The 15,160-nt window shown below is 49.2% G+C and overlaps 1 protein-coding gene across 1 annotated transcript in view; it reads right to left on the bottom strand.

Moving 5' to 3' along the window:
* ZNF512B (zinc finger protein 512B) overlaps nt 1-13,808 on the bottom strand; it is a 32,709-nt gene extending 18,901 nt beyond the window's left edge. Inside the window, exons 1-8 of the mRNA XM_056844762.1 lie at nt 13,685-13,808; nt 12,910-12,989; nt 10,133-10,261; nt 6,180-6,358; nt 5,282-5,538; nt 4,560-4,631; nt 3,337-3,498; nt 539-663 (exon numbers count right to left, since the gene is read on the bottom strand). Of these exons, the coding sequence (XP_056700740.1) occupies nt 539-663; nt 3,337-3,498; nt 4,560-4,631; nt 5,282-5,538; nt 6,180-6,358; nt 10,133-10,261; nt 12,910-12,989; nt 13,685-13,808 (1,128 nt within the window). The remainder of the gene's footprint in view (nt 1-538; nt 664-3,336; nt 3,499-4,559; nt 4,632-5,281; nt 5,539-6,179; nt 6,359-10,132; nt 10,262-12,909; nt 12,990-13,684) is intronic.
* Between the last annotated feature and the right edge of the window lie 1,352 nt (nt 13,809-15,160).

The raw sequence follows: 15,160 nt of genomic DNA, 5'->3' as shown, positions 1-15,160 counted from the left end.
TCAATGCCCGTACTTCAATCCAAAAGTCTGGACATTTGCCCCTTGTGGGTCAAAACCCAAACAGGGGAGACATGACAATGAAAAAGAAGAAGAGTTGGTTTTGACATGCCGACTTTCTCTACCACTTAAGGGAGAATCAAACCAGCTTACAATCACCTTCTCTTCCCCTCCCCACAGCAGACACCCTGTGAGGTAGGTGGGGCTGAGAGAGCTGTGACTAACCCAAGGTCACCCAGCTGGCTTCGTGTGTGGGAGTGGGGAAACCAACCCAGTTCACCAGATTAGCCTCCACCGCTCATGTGGAGGAGTGGGGAATCAAACCCGGTTCTCCAGAGTCCACCGCTCCAAACCACCACTCTTAACCACTACACCATGCTGGCTCTCAAAGGCAGGCTATGAAGGAAGTTAATTCATTAACTAATCTATTAATTTGTTGAGTAATGTAAAGCCCTCATGTTGAGACAGGGGTGGGAAGAACGGTACCCCCCCCCCAGCCACCTTTTAATCGTTTCTAATTCAGGCACGTGCAGCATCCTACTTTTTGGCAAACTTCCATGTGCTTCTTGAGACCGAGGACCGTTTTCCTGGTGATCATGCTGCAGGTCGGGCAGGCCACCTCTCCCTTCTCATTGATTGTCCGCTGCCACTGTTCCTCCGGGCTCACTGGAGAAGGGAGGAGACAGGCAACAGTTTTAGCCCAGGGATGTGTGTGTGGGGGGGGGGGGGAGAAGACTGCCGACCCATTTATTTATGAAGAAAACCCTCCACGCAAACATTTTCCCCTTTGAATCTACAGGATTAGAACCCAGAACTCGTACCATCCCTGTAACTACACAACCAAAACAGTATACACAGGGGAGAAGAAGGAGGAGGAGGAGGAGGAGGAGGAGGAGGAGGAGGAGGAGGAGGAGAAGGAGAAGGAGAAGGAGAAGGAGGAGGAGGAGGAGGAGGAGGAGGAGGAGGAGGAGGAGGAGGAGGAAGAGAAGAAGAAGGAGGAGGAGAAGGAGGAGGAGGAGAAGGAGGAGGAGGAGGAGGAGGAAGAGGAAGAGGAGAAGGTGGCTAACTGAAAGTCCCTCAATGCAAACTATAATCACATTCAAACAGCACTCTAACGATACAAGCAGCAGAAGCCGGTTGAAACACAACAAGTGACTAACGTGTGGAATTCGCTGCCAGAGGCTGTAGTGATCGTCGTGGGCACAGACGGCTTTAGAAGGAGACTAGAGCTGAAGAAATCTGAACAGCTTGCTTCAATCTGAAAGGATGCTCCTTAGCGTTTTTCAGCGGGCACTAAAATTTGTTTCCAGGCATTCCTTTCACCTGAATGTTCATTTATCAGAGCTAGATTCAAGTCCAGTAGCACCTTAGAGACCGACAAGGTTTTCGGGGTATAAGCTTTTGAGAGATGAAGGGAGCTTTGGCTCTCGAAAGCTCATACCCCAGAAATCTTGTTGGTCTCTAAGGTGGTACTGGGCTCAAATCTAGCTCTTCTCCTGCAGGCCAACATGGCTACAGGGTTTTAAAGAAGTTGGATGGCCATCTGTCTGCAATGCTGATTCTATAACCTTAAGCAGATGATGAGAGGGAGGGCATCTTGGCCATCTTCTGGACATGGAGTACGGGTCACTGGGGGTGTGTGGGCGGGGAGGTAGTTGTGGATTTCCTGCATTGTGCAGGGGGTTGGACTAGATGACCATGATGGTTCCTTCCAACTCTATGATTCTATACCCTCCTGAAAAAAGGGTTGCCAGCTCCAGTTTGGGAAATACCTGGAGATTTTGGAGGTGCATCCTGAGGAGGGCAGGGTTTGGGGAGGGACTTTGTGACAGATAAGGGGTTAATCTGCAGCAAGAGCTGACAGACCAAGAGTGGGCAGAGCCAGAGAGCTGACACTCTGAGCTCTGAGAGACAGAAAGCATTCGAAGCTTGGGACCCAGCCTGGATAGGAGGCTGTGAGATAGATTCGAAGCTTGGGACCCAGTCTGAGAGGAGGCTGTGAGATAGATTCGAAGCTTGGGACCCAGCCTGGATAGGAGGCTGTGAGATAGATTCGAAGCTTGGGACCCAGTCTGAGAGGAGGCTGTGAGATAGATTCGAAGCTTGGGACCCAGCCTGAGAGGAGGCTGTGAGATAGATTCGAAGCTTGGGACCCAGTCTGGATAGGAGGCTGTGAGATAGATTCGAAGCTTGGGACCCAGCCTGGATAGGAGGCTGTGAAAGGAGTTGAAGCTTTGGACCAGCCAGAGAGGGCTGTGTTGGATTGGAAGCTTGGTAGAAAGACTAAGAGGAAGCCAGACTGAACTCTGTGAACCTGAGGGGTTCTGTGAAAGCTGAAGTTATTGACACACGCAACCTGTGGTAGTGACAGGAGTGAGAACTGGGTTAGAGAGGGCCCATTCTCAAGTCACAAGGGGAATGAGTCTCTGAGGTAGAGCTATTCCGGTAGCAGGAAGGTGTGGAGGATTACAGCCACTGAGGTGGGGTAGTCAGAGAGAGAGCTAGGCTGGGGACAGAGATGAGAGTCTGAAGCTGAATGACAGAGACTGAGAGTCTGAAAGTCTGAATAATAGTTCTGAGGGATAGAACTAAGCTTGAAACTGAGAACTGAAGGAACTTGAGTGAAGAAAACATCTAAGCTATTTCTCTGAAGTAATCTTGAGTATATAAATCTGACTTGAGTTTTCCCTCCGATTTCTGCCTTTTCTTGAAAACCAATCTCTGTGAGTTCTCTTCGATAAACATCCCTGTCTTGTCGGTTTAAGTTAAAAAGCCTCTTGTCTCCTATTTCTCACTGAGGTAAATACTGGTGTGGGACTGGAGGAGAAGGAAAATAATATCCTCACAAATATACTCAGGCCAACGCTTTTCCCTCAGCATATACAGGCGGGCTGAGTGAGTGGGATACTGAAGTGGTTGAAAGGGGGGTGCGCAATAGACTTCAATGCCATAGAGTCCAATTGCCAAAGTGGCCATTTTCTCCAGGTGAACTGATCTCTATCAGCTGGAGATCAGTTGTAATAGCAGGAGATCTCCAGCCACCACCTGGAGGTTGGCACCCCTACTCCTGAACCTACCTTCACTTATCAGGAATCCCTTTCCATGCTTTCTAGCACTTTAACTCTCCTCTCTGTGTGTGCCTCTGGCGTTCCTCTTCACTGAAATGGCTTTCAAAGGGGGTTCGACAGATTCATGGAGGAGAGGTCGGTAAGTGGCTACTAGCCATGGCAACTAAAGGGAACCCCCAAGTTCAGAGGAACTAAACCTCTGAATACCAGTGCAGGGATGTTTCAACAGGGAATGCCCTGATCCCAAAAACCCTGCAGCAAAAAGGCCCACCTGTCGCTGAAGGTGCCGCTGGCATCGGGGCCGCCTCCTTTTTGGCGCTGGATCCCGGCAGTTTCTTTTTCAGCTCTTCGTTATTAATGCCACTGCTACTTAAGGCCGCCTCCAGTTTCTTCGCCCGGTGAGCTTTTGCCTTATCCTCGGCTTTTGCCAGTCCTGCAGAGGAGAAGAAGAAGAAGAGTTGGTTTTTTGCCTCGCTTTTCTCTACCTTGAAGGAGTCTCAAAACATTTTACAATTGCCTTCCCTTCCCCTCCCCACAACAGGCACCTTGTGAGGTAGGTGGGGCTGAGAGACTTCACAGTGAACTGTGACTAGCCCAAGATCACCCAGCAGGCTTCATGTGGAGGAGTGGGGGATCATAGAATCATAGAGTTGGAAGGGACCACTAGGGTCATCTAGTCCAACCCCCTGCACAATGCAGGAAATTCACAACTACCTCCCCCGCACACTCCCCTACTCAATGCCCAGAAGGTGGCCAAGTTGCCCTCCCTCCCATGAACTGCCTAAGATCATAGAATCAGCACTGCTGACAGAGGGCCATCAAGCCTCTGCTTAAAATCCTCCAGGGAAGGAGTGCTTACCACCTCCCGAGGAAGCCTGTTCCACTGAGGAACCATTCTAACTGTTAGAAAATTCTTCCTAATGTCTGGACGGAAACTCTTTTGATTTAATCTCAACCCGTTGGTTCTGGTCCGACCTTCTGGGGCAACAGAAAACAACTCAGCACCATCCTCTATGTGACAGCTCTGGTTCACCAGATTAGAGTCTGCCGCTCTTAACCTCTACGCCACATTGGATGGGTTTGGAAACTGACCAAAGTGAATCGAGAGCCTCCCGGCAGAGAGTTACTGTAAGCCCAGGGGCAGAAACTGAGCAATGAAGACACCCCCAGAGCAGATCTTGTTCCACAGCACCTCATATAATAGGCCTGCTTTTCTGATCCTGGAGAGAATACGGATGCATCATGACTAGTATTCATTTTCCTAGTAGCCATGGTTACCCCTCTCCTCCATGGACTTTGGTCTGACCCAACACAGCTCTTCTTTTCTTCCAATCTCCTCGATCCTCATCTTATTCTGAAACCGCTACGCCTGATTGTGCATCCCAAAACTCTCTTGAACAAGTCTGTGGCAAGTGAAATATGGCAAGTGGCATTTGCAAAAACCATCACACTGGAAGATTTTACAGGCCTGATCAAAAGTGGCCTCTGGTTTACCTTTCAGTCCGAACGTCCCCGAGATGGATGGCTGCTCCCCAGTAAACTTCTTAGGAGTTTTCTGTTTCCTTCCTAACTCGAAAAGGACAAATCAGAGATAAAAATTGGGTCAAACACCTGCATTGCTACTTCAGGGCAAACCACGTATCCAAGCCTCCCGGTGCCAATTAAGCCAATACGGAAATGTACGCCTGTTGCACCTCTTAATGAGTCACTGGCCTGGCTTTCAATCAGGAGGGATGTCTAGATGAGTGCATTATTCAGAAACACAGAAGAGGAGGAGAAGAAGAAGAGTTGGTTTTTATATGCCAACTTACTCTACCACTTCAGGGAGACTCAAACCGGCTTACAATCCCCTTCCCTCCCCCTCCCCACAACAGACACCCTGTGAGGTAGGTGGGGCTGAGAGACCTCTTAATAGAACTGTGACTAGCCCCCAAGGTCACCCAGCTGGCAGTGGGGAAACAAATCCAGTTCACCAGATTAGTGTCCGCCGCTCATGTGGAGGAGTGAGGAATCAAACCCGGTTTTCCAGATCAGAGTCCACAGCTCCAAACCACAGCTCTTAACCACTACGCCACACTGGCTTCTGCTTGTAAAATCTTGCACTCACACACTTAGAGTCAACCTGTTCAGGTGTAAGAGCAAAGTGCGCCTCCAAAGGTAATTTCAACAGTAGAATGGTGCCTCCAAACGCATGAGAAACAGTGCTCCAGCCTTACTGTGCTTCATTCTCTCGGGGTCTTCCTCCTGAACAATGGCATGCCGGCTCGCCTGCTGCTTGGAACTTCTGCCGCCTGACGGCTGCTTGGCCGGGGTCACCGCCCCCCCGCCGCCCCCCGCAGCCATGGCCGGGAACTCTTTCCCATCCTTCTTCACGGCAGCACACTCTCCGTTCTCGGGGCGCTGGAAGGCAACGGCCTTTTCTACCTTGGCCTGTTTGGGATGGACGGTGGGTGAAGGCGAACGCTCTGCAGCTCTAGGGCAAAGCACAGAGGGCTGATTTAGAGCAGGGTTAAGAAACCATAAGAACATGAGTGAAAAAGCCACGCTGGATCAGACCCAGGCCCATCAAGTCCAGCAGTCTGTTCACACAGTGGCCAACCAGGTGCCTCTAGGAAGCCCCCAAACAAGACGACTGCAGCAGCACCATCCTGCCTGTGTTCCACAGCACCTGATATAATAGGCATGCTCCTCTGATCCTGGAGAGAATAGGTATGCATCATGACTAGTATCCATTTTTACTAGTAGCCATGGATAGCCCTCTCCTCCATGAACACGTCCACTCCCCTCTTAAAGCCTTCCAAGTTGGCAGCCATCACCACATCCTGGGGCAGGGAGTTCCACAATTTAATTATGCATTGTATGAAAAAATACTTCCTTTTATCTGTTTGGAATCTCTCGCCCTCCAGCTTCAGCAGATGACCTCACGTTCTGGTATTATGAGTGGGAGAAAAGCTTCTCTCTCTCCGCTCTCTCCTTGCCTAATTTTATAGACCTCTATCATGTCTCCTCTTAACCGCCTTCTTTCCAAGCTAAACAACCGAAGCTTTTCGACCCCTCCTTCCACCCCGATCCAAATGGGGGCTTCCCTTCATCTCCGCCCAAGACCCCCAGTACCTTTTCTTGCTGCCCCCTTTGCTAGCCGCTTTGTGCACTTTGTGGTCTACCGGGGGGACGACGGCTGGCAACGGCCGATCCAGGTGGTTCCAGAGGCGGTGCTTTTCCAGCTGGGTTTTCGAAGTGAACGCCGCTTCACAGTACGGACAAGGGAAGGTCCGTTTCTCCAAGACAGGGCCCTGCGCGAGAGCGGAAAGAAGGACAAGGAGGTGGCATTGGAAGCAGAGGCAAAGTAGTGAATCTGTAGGGTTGCCAAGTCCCTCTTTGTAACCAGCAGGAGGTTTTTGGGGCAGAGCCTGAGGAGCGCGGGGTTTGAGGAGGGACTTCAATGCCATAAAGTCCAATTGCCAAAGCAGCCATTTTCTCCAGGGGAATTGATCTCTATCAGCTGGAGATCAGTTGTAATAGCAGGAGAGCTCCAGCTAGTGCCTGGAGGTTGGCAACTTTATTTTTTGGGCAAAGCTGAGGCAGGGCTTGCGATCACATCCCTTCTGGTTTACACCGGGAAGCATCGCAACGGGCCCTTTACCATTCACACGAGTGGCAATTGCCCACCAATCTAAGCAACCTGGCAACCCTAGACTTCAATGCCATAGAGTCCAATTGTCAAAGCGGCCACTTTCTCCAGGGGAACTGATCTCTTCTGGCTGGAGATCAGTTGTAATAGAGGGAGATCTCCAGCTAGTACCTGGAGGTTGGCAATCCTATGAATCTGGAAGTCTTCTAGCCTAAAGACAATGTCGTAAATACTCTTTGCGCTCTTAACCTTTAAGCCGCTACCACTCACCAAGCATGCAACATTAGCAACAAATATCCCCCAGCCACAAATAAAAAAATAGGGTATAAAAGCAGCACTCCAGACCAGATAAACTTTACTGCTGTAGACACATTTATGATTTATGCATGCAGTACACCCATCTCAGGCCTTCAACTCACTCTTTAATGTTAGGTTTGATTCCTTCTATATGCTGCTTTTTTAAGGGCCCGGGGGAGAAACTGAAGATCTGAGCAGTAGAAAATTATTCTTCTCTGCCGGCTGCCGCTGCCAGAGGGTGGAAGGGCCTGCCTAAAATTGCAAATGCCCTTCATTTCTGGGCTTGCCAACCTTCAGGTGGTGGCTGGTGAGCTCCTAGGGTTACAACTGATCACCAGGTAGGGTTGCCAACCTCCAGGTACTAGCTGGAGAGCGCCAGCTATTCCAACTGATCGCCAGCCGATAAGAGATCTGTTCACCTGGAGAAAATGGCCGCTTGGGCAATTGGGCTCTATGGCATTGAAGTCCCTCCCCTCCCCAAACCTCGCCCTCTTCAGGATCCCACAGGTAGCAAAGAGGAACCTGGCAACCCTATCACCAGGAGACAGAGCTCAGTTCACTTGGAGAAAATGGCCGCTTTGGAAGGTGGACTCTATGGCATTATATCCCACTGAAGTCCCTCCCCTCCCCAAACCCCACCCTCTTCAGGCTCCACCCAACCAAATTTCCAGGTATTTCCCCACCCAGAGCTGGCAACCCTATTTATTCCCCCTCACACCCAGTTCTGAATAACCCTACTTCAAATTTGCAGAGTGCTTTTAGGGTGAGGAGATGCTCTATAGCCCCAGTTAAGAATCATTGTGTTGGGCTCAACAAAAACCTCTAAATCTCTGTGCCACGGCAGTCTCAATTCTGTACCAAAATGCCAGAATTCTGCAACTGGATCAGATTTAGGCAAATTAAGCTCACATGTGTGCATTTGCTCTGGGAATGCTGACGCGTACCCACACAGAGACACACCAATGAATCCATTCCAAAATTAAGATATATATTTTGCTCGTTTGGCAGATGGCCCAGGCTAGCCTGATGTCATCAGATCTTGGAAGCTAAGCAGGGTCCGCCCTGGTTAGTACTTGGATGGGAGACCACCAAGAAGGTTCAGGATCTCTATGCTGAGGCAGGCAATGGCAAACCACCTCTATTCATCTGCCCTGACCCGGATGGCCCAGGATAGCCTGTTCTCGTCAGATCTCGGAGGCTAAGCAGGGTCGGACTCGGTTAGTACTTGGATGGGAGACCACCAAGTAAGTCCATGGTTGCTACGCAGAGGCAGGCAATGGCAAACCACCTCTGTTTGCCTCATGTGTCTTGGGACTGCCATAAGTTGGCTGCAACTTGACAGCACTTTACAAGCACTTCACCCAAGATGTGAAGAAGGCTGAATTCCACACTTGGGACTCATTTCTTCCCCCTCTTCCATCCAGTGTCCACATCACTTTGCCTAACACCTTGCAGGTAGAAGCAGGGGGGAGAGTTCCCTATTCTTGATCCTATTTTAAACATTCCTGTCCTGCTTTTCTTCTTATGTGATCTCAGACTCAACGCAGCTTTTTTGATGTCAGAAGAAGAAGAGTGGTTTTTATATGCCGACTTTCTCTGCCACTTAAGGAAGAATAAAACCAGTTTACAATCACCTTCCCTTCCCCTCCCCACAACAGACACCCTGTGAGGTAGGTGGGGCTGAGAGAGCTATGACAAGCCAAGGTCACCCAGCTGGCTTCATGTGTAGGAGTGGGGAAACCAACCCGGTTCACCAGATTAGCATCCACCGCTCATGTGGAGGAGTGGGGACTTAAACCAGGTTCTCCAGATTAGAGACCACCGCTCCATACCACCACTCTTAACCACTACACTACTCTGGCTCTAAGTAAACAACTAAGCAAAATAATATAAGCATACAACAACAACATTGGGAGACCTTTCGCAGAATGCAAGCTCTGACGGAAAAGGCACGGGCTGCAATTGGCCCCACACGGACACTGGAAACCCATGATTCTGTCCAAATCAGGATCCTGTGCCAGTTATTTTAAAGGGGGGGAAATACATGGGAATACATGAAATGCCCAAAGTTTCATTTGGTTCAACCTAATGAGTCATTGCCTAAACCACCTCACAGCAAGCTCTGACGGAAAAGGCACGGGCTGCAATTGATGCCAAGTGGGCTACCTTAAATTGGGGGATTGCCAGTGGGTGGCACCAGAAACTTGTAGTTGGCACATGGGGACATATGGGAACAGGCAGTCCTTCACACAGCTGGGTCCTAGCCCACAGAGGGCTTTAAAGAGCACAGGCGGTATTAAAGGACCAGACGGTATTCATCCTACAGTTCTTCAAGAACTCAAATGGGAATTGCTAAACTCCTAACAATGATATGTAACATGTCCCTTAGATCAGCCTCTGTACCAGAGGACTGGAGAATGGCCAATGGCAAATGTAACATCCATTTATTAAAAAGGTTCCAGGGGGGACCCAGGAAATTACAGGACAGTTACGGTAGCTTAGCGTCTGTTCCAGGTAAATTAATGGAAACCATTATTAAAGATAGAATTGTCAAGTGTATAGAACGGCAAGGCCTGCTGAGCAAAACCCAACATGGCTTCTGTAAAGGTAGAAGACAAAGAAGAAGAGTTGGTTTTTATATGCTGATTTTCTCTACCTTTTAAGGAGAATCAAACCAATTTACAAACACCTTCCCTTTCCCTCCCCACAATAGACACCTTGTGAGGTAGGTGGGGCTAGGAGAGTTCAGAGAGAACTGTGACTAGCCCAAGGTCACCCAGCAGGCTTCATGTGTAGGAGTGGGGAAACCAAACCGGTTCTCCAGATTAGAGTCCACCGCTTATTTGGAGGAGCGGGGAATCAAACCGAGTTCTCCAGGTTAGAGTCCGGAGCTCTTACCCACTACACCACGCTGGCTCTCAAAAATGGCTGCTGGGGAAAGGGGGGTATTACAGGTTTACTCTGAATTGAGGCTCCCTACAAGCTGGTATCTACGAAGAAAAGGTGCGCTGGAGATACGACAGTGCATCATCCAGCATCCCATCCGATTCAGCTCAAAGACAGACATATTCAGCATTGCACATAATATAACGGTAAATAAGGGTCACCAAAATGGAACACAAACCTCAGTTCTCCTTACCCCTTGACAGCGCTGATAGTGGTATTTTAGGCCGTAGATGCTGGGGAATTCCAGCCAACAGCTAGAGTTGGGGCATTTCACCCTGGAATGGGCTTTGAATTCCTCTTTCCACTGGTTCATCAGAGGCAGCTGAGAAAAAAAGGAGACATGAACATAACACATGACCCCAAAATATCCACTGAATTAGGAAGGGGAGATGGATAAAAAAAACTTCTAGGGGAGGATATGATAGAATCATAGAGATGGAAGGGACCACCAGGGTCATCTAGTCCAACCCCCTGTACAATGCAGGACATTCACAACCCCCCTTACACCTCCAGTGACCCCTACTTCATGCCCGGAAGATGGCAACAAAACCCCCTCCAGGATCCCTGGCCAATCTGAGCTGGAAGAAAATGGTTTCCTGACCCCAATGTGGCCATCGGCATTACTCTGGGCATGTATGAAAGGGCCACAAGAGCCAAACACTGACACAACCCTTCCTGCCCTCCTTCTTATGCTCTGCCTAACTTCACAGAATCAGCATTGCTGACAGATGGCCACCTATCCTCTGCTTAAAAACCTCCAAAGAAGGAGAGCTTACCACCTCCTGAGGAAGCCTGTTCCAATGAGGAACCGCTCTCACTGTCAGGAAGTCCTTCCTAATGTTAGGAATGGTTCATCCCAGTTAGGGTGGTTACATCTGAACACCAGTTTCCAGTCCGTGGGAAAAGCACGGGGAAGGTCGATTCAGTCACATCCCATTCTGCCCAGTCTCTGCAGCAGCCTACACCCATCTGGATGTGGTCCACGATGTATAGGCAAAATCAAGATGTTCATTCTCACGCACGCACACTGCAGGGATTAATCACTCCCATCTAAACAGCGCGCAGTCATTAAAATCCGTCTGATGCCCATTGAATGAATCAGATGCCGCTGCCGTCATCCAGCTTGCTTACAGCTCCCCTGCCTTTTGGACAGCTGGCCCCGAACACAATCTGTCTGCCCTCTCTCCTTCTTTACCTCTCCTGGTGGGCAGTTAAAGGAATCTCAAAGCATGTGATGGAAAAGGCCTCCCCGTGTCTTGAGATCATGGCCAGCCACAGCCAGAGTAAGCAATAGTGAGTTAGGTGGGCCACGGTTCTGAGGGGCCGTGGCTCAGTGGTAGAGCATCTGCTTGGCATGCAGAAGGTCCCAGGTTCAATCCCCGGCATCTCCAGTTAAAGGGACTAGGCAGGTAGGTGATGTGAAAGACCTTTCTCTGCCTGAGACCCTGGAGAGCTGCTGCCAGTCTGAGTAGACAATACTGACTTTGATGGACCAAGGGTCTGATTCAGTAGAAGGTAGCTTCATGTGTTCATGTGTCCAATACCTGGATGGGAGACCACCAAGGAAGACGGGGGTCGCTACACAAAAGCAATAGCAAACCACCTCTGAATGTCTCTTGCCTTGGAAACTCTATGGCAGGGGTGTTGAACTCATTTGTTATGAGGGTGGGATATGACATAAATGTCACTTGGTTGGGCCAGGCCATGCCTCACCAGCCCAGATTGAGAGTGAGGGGGGGGGGATGGCTGCCACGGCTGGCTTGCAGGCTGGATAAGAGCTCTCAAGCGGCGTTATGTTTGATACTCCTACTCTACAGGGTGTCCATAGGTCACCTGCAGCTTGAAGCTGCCTTCTACTGAATCAGACCCTTGGTCCATCGAAGCCAGTATTGTCTACTCAGACTGGCAGCAGCTCTCCAGGGTCTCAGGCTCAGGTCTTTCACATCACCTACTCGCCTAGACCCTTTAACTGGAGATGCTGGGGATTGAACCTGCGACCTTCTGCATGCCAAGCAGATGCTCTGCCACTGAGCGGCGGCCCCTCTCCATGAACACCTCCTCAAGGCTCATGGCGGCTAAATAGGCAATGAGCGCATGCACCGAGTGAATAAGGAAATGCTCCAAATCCCTGCGACTCTGAAGAAGGAAAGGCAGAACGGAGCTTCTATGGGCAAGAAAGCATGGTCGCTTTAGCCTCCTTTATTCCCTGTTTCAGGCTGGATTCAGCCAGGATCGAACGTGTGCGTTTTGCCAAACGTGCGTTCGATCCTGGATAAATCCTGGCTGAAACAGGGAATAAAGGAGGCTAAAGCGACCATGCGTTTTTGCCCTGTGTCATTCAGAAAGGTATGCAATATTGAGCAAGCAGGGATGGAAGAGCCCGACAACCTTGCTGGCAGATCTGCACAAGCGACTTGCGGTGACATAAACCCAACAGAACTAAACAAGCCGCAAAAAACAAACAAACAAACAAAACGAGCCAAGTTCAGACCCAGAAGCCAGGTTCTGACCCACAAGTTTCCGTGCACACCAAAAACCACGTGCAAAATGCTGCCCTATCCAACAGCAGGTTGACTAAACTCTGCTATGAACACAAAGGAAGCTGCCTTATATTGAATCAGACCCTCAGTCCATCAAAGCCAGTATTGTCTACTCAGACCAGCAGCAGCTCTCCAGGGTCTCAGGGAGAAGTCCTTCGCATCACCTACCTGCCAGGTCCCTTTAACTGGAGACACCGGGGATTGAACCTGGGACCTTCTGCATGCCAAGCAGATGCTCTACCACTGAGCCACACAGCCCCTCCCCTCTGCTTTACTCAGAGGGGTCAGGCCGGCCTCTTCCCCACTTCTGATACACCAGTTCCTGTGTGTGCCGGTTATGACCCAGCCACCAACAACGTCCAGCCCCGCATCCTATCTCTCGCCTGCTCCCCAGTGACCAGAAAAGATTAAAGTAAATGTAAAACCTTACAGGAATATCCTTCAGGGCTTGGCTGTCTGCCTTGGGTCTTCCTTTCTTTTTGCCTTCTGTTTTATCATTCGTTGCATTTCCTGCAAATAGAGAGGAGAGGGGTAAATAATTTGGCTTAGATGGACTCATCTGTCAATTTAAGAACTGGTTGGCTATTCATTGATTTAAAGTCCATTCCGGCCAGGGATTGCAAAGTCTTGCAAAGAAGAAGAGTTGGTTTTTATATGCTGACTTTCTCTACCACTTAAGGAAGAATCAAACCGGCTTACAATCAGTTTCCCTCCCCCTCCCCACAGCAGACACCACGTTTTAAACATTCCTGTCCTGCTTTTCTTCTTAGGTGATCTCAGACTCAAAGCAGCTTTTTTGATGGAGGAGGAGGAGGAGGAGCAGGAGGAAGAAGAGGAAGAAGAAGAAGAGGAGGAGGAGGAGGAAGAAGAAAAAGAAAAGAAGAAAAAGAAGACAACTTGGTTTTTATCCGCTGATTTTCCCTACCTTTAAGGAGAATCAAACTGGCTTACAATCTCCTTCCCCTCCCCTCCCCACAACAGACACCTTGTGAGGTAGGTGGGGCTAAAAGAATTCATAGAAAACTGTTACTAGCCCAAGGTCACCCAGCAGGCTTCATGTGGAGGAGTGGGGGAACCGAACCCAGTTCACCAGATTAGGAGGAGGAGAAGAGAACAATGTTCTAAAAGCTGCTTTGTGTCCCAATGGGGGAGAAAAACAGGATATAAATAAATGAATGCATCGTCCTGAAGCCAAGCATCCTTACCAATCCGTGACTTCTCGTACGTCGGGCTGATCTTCATCTCCGTCTTATGGCTTTCTTTGTCAGCGTTGGCTTTGCTAGATCCAGCAATTTTTTTCCCTCCTCTATAGGAATATGAATCTGCCATTACTAAAAGCAAAAAGAGAGAAGAGCTGCTCAAACATACAAAAATACATTTTCTTAGAGGAATGCATCAGGAACAGGGTGACTTATTACACTCTCCCCCATGACAAGCCGCAGGGTCCTGCCTGTTTGGAACTTTGAATGTTCCCTCCTTGCAAGCAAAGAGAACTGGAGGGACTGGAAATCAGAACCCACTGACAGAACTCCGGACAAGGCAATTTTATAGGTATAATTACTGATTAACTGATTTATTTGCTTTATTCCCCTGTTGGTCCCCAATGGGAACCTAATTCGACTTACATTATTCTCCTCTCCTGCATTTTACCCTCACAACAACCCTGCAAAGCAGGTTGGGCTGATAATGTGTGATCACATGAAGCTGCCTTATACTGACTCAGACCCTTGGTCCATCAAAGGCAGTATTGTCTACTCAGACATGCAGTGGCTCTCCAGGGTCTCAGGCAGGGGTCTTTCACATCACCTACCTGCCTAGTCCCTTTAACTGGAGATGCCGAGGATTGAACCTGGGACCTTCTGCATGATAAGCAGATGCTCTGCCACTGAGCCATGGCCCCTCCCATGGCCCCTTCACATCACCTACTGCCAGATCATAGAATCATAGAGTTGGAAGGGACCACCAGGGTCATCTAGTCCCAGCACCTGCACAATGCAGGAAATTCACAACTACCTCCCCCTTTAACTGGAGATGCCGGGGATCGAACCTGGGACCTTCTGCATGCAAAGCAGATGCTCTGCCACTGAGCCCTGGCCTCTCCCCACAATGACTGGCCCAAGTTCACCCAGAGAGCTTCCACAGTAGAAGTTGTGGTTCGAACCTGGGTTTTCCAACACTCTGACCATTACACCACACTGATATGACATGGTCCATCAAAATCAGTATTGTCTACTCAGACCGGCAGCAGCTCTCCAGGGTCTCAGGTAGAGGTTTTTCACATCACCTACTTGCCTAGTCCTTTTAACTGGAGATACCGGGGAATGAACCTTCTACATGCCAACCAGATGCTCTACCACTGAGCCACAGTCCATTTGTTACACAGCTGTGTGTTTTTTTTTTAAATGGGCTCACTGAAATCCCAAACAGACAAAAGGATTCTCCTTTTTCATTTCCTTTCTTATTTTTCATTAAAAAGATACCAGGAGGGAAAGCGGTTTTTAATGGGAAGATCTCAGTGATAAATTTCCAATTTTCCTTATTAATGGGAAGCCATTATAAACAGAGAAGTGTGAATCTTATCTAAATTCTCAGTGTTAATAATTCAACTGGTCTTTCCTATAAATTACGAGCATCAAGGGAAACTCCCTCTGGAAGCCTTATTTTCCCCCTCTCTCAAAACT

Source organism: Euleptes europaea, chromosome 2 (genome assembly GCF_029931775.1).
Source record: "Euleptes europaea isolate rEulEur1 chromosome 2, rEulEur1.hap1, whole genome shotgun sequence".
NCBI classification, from domain to species: domain Eukaryota; kingdom Metazoa; phylum Chordata; class Lepidosauria; order Squamata; family Sphaerodactylidae; genus Euleptes; species Euleptes europaea.
This window is presented reverse-complemented; position numbering and strand designations above follow the sequence as displayed.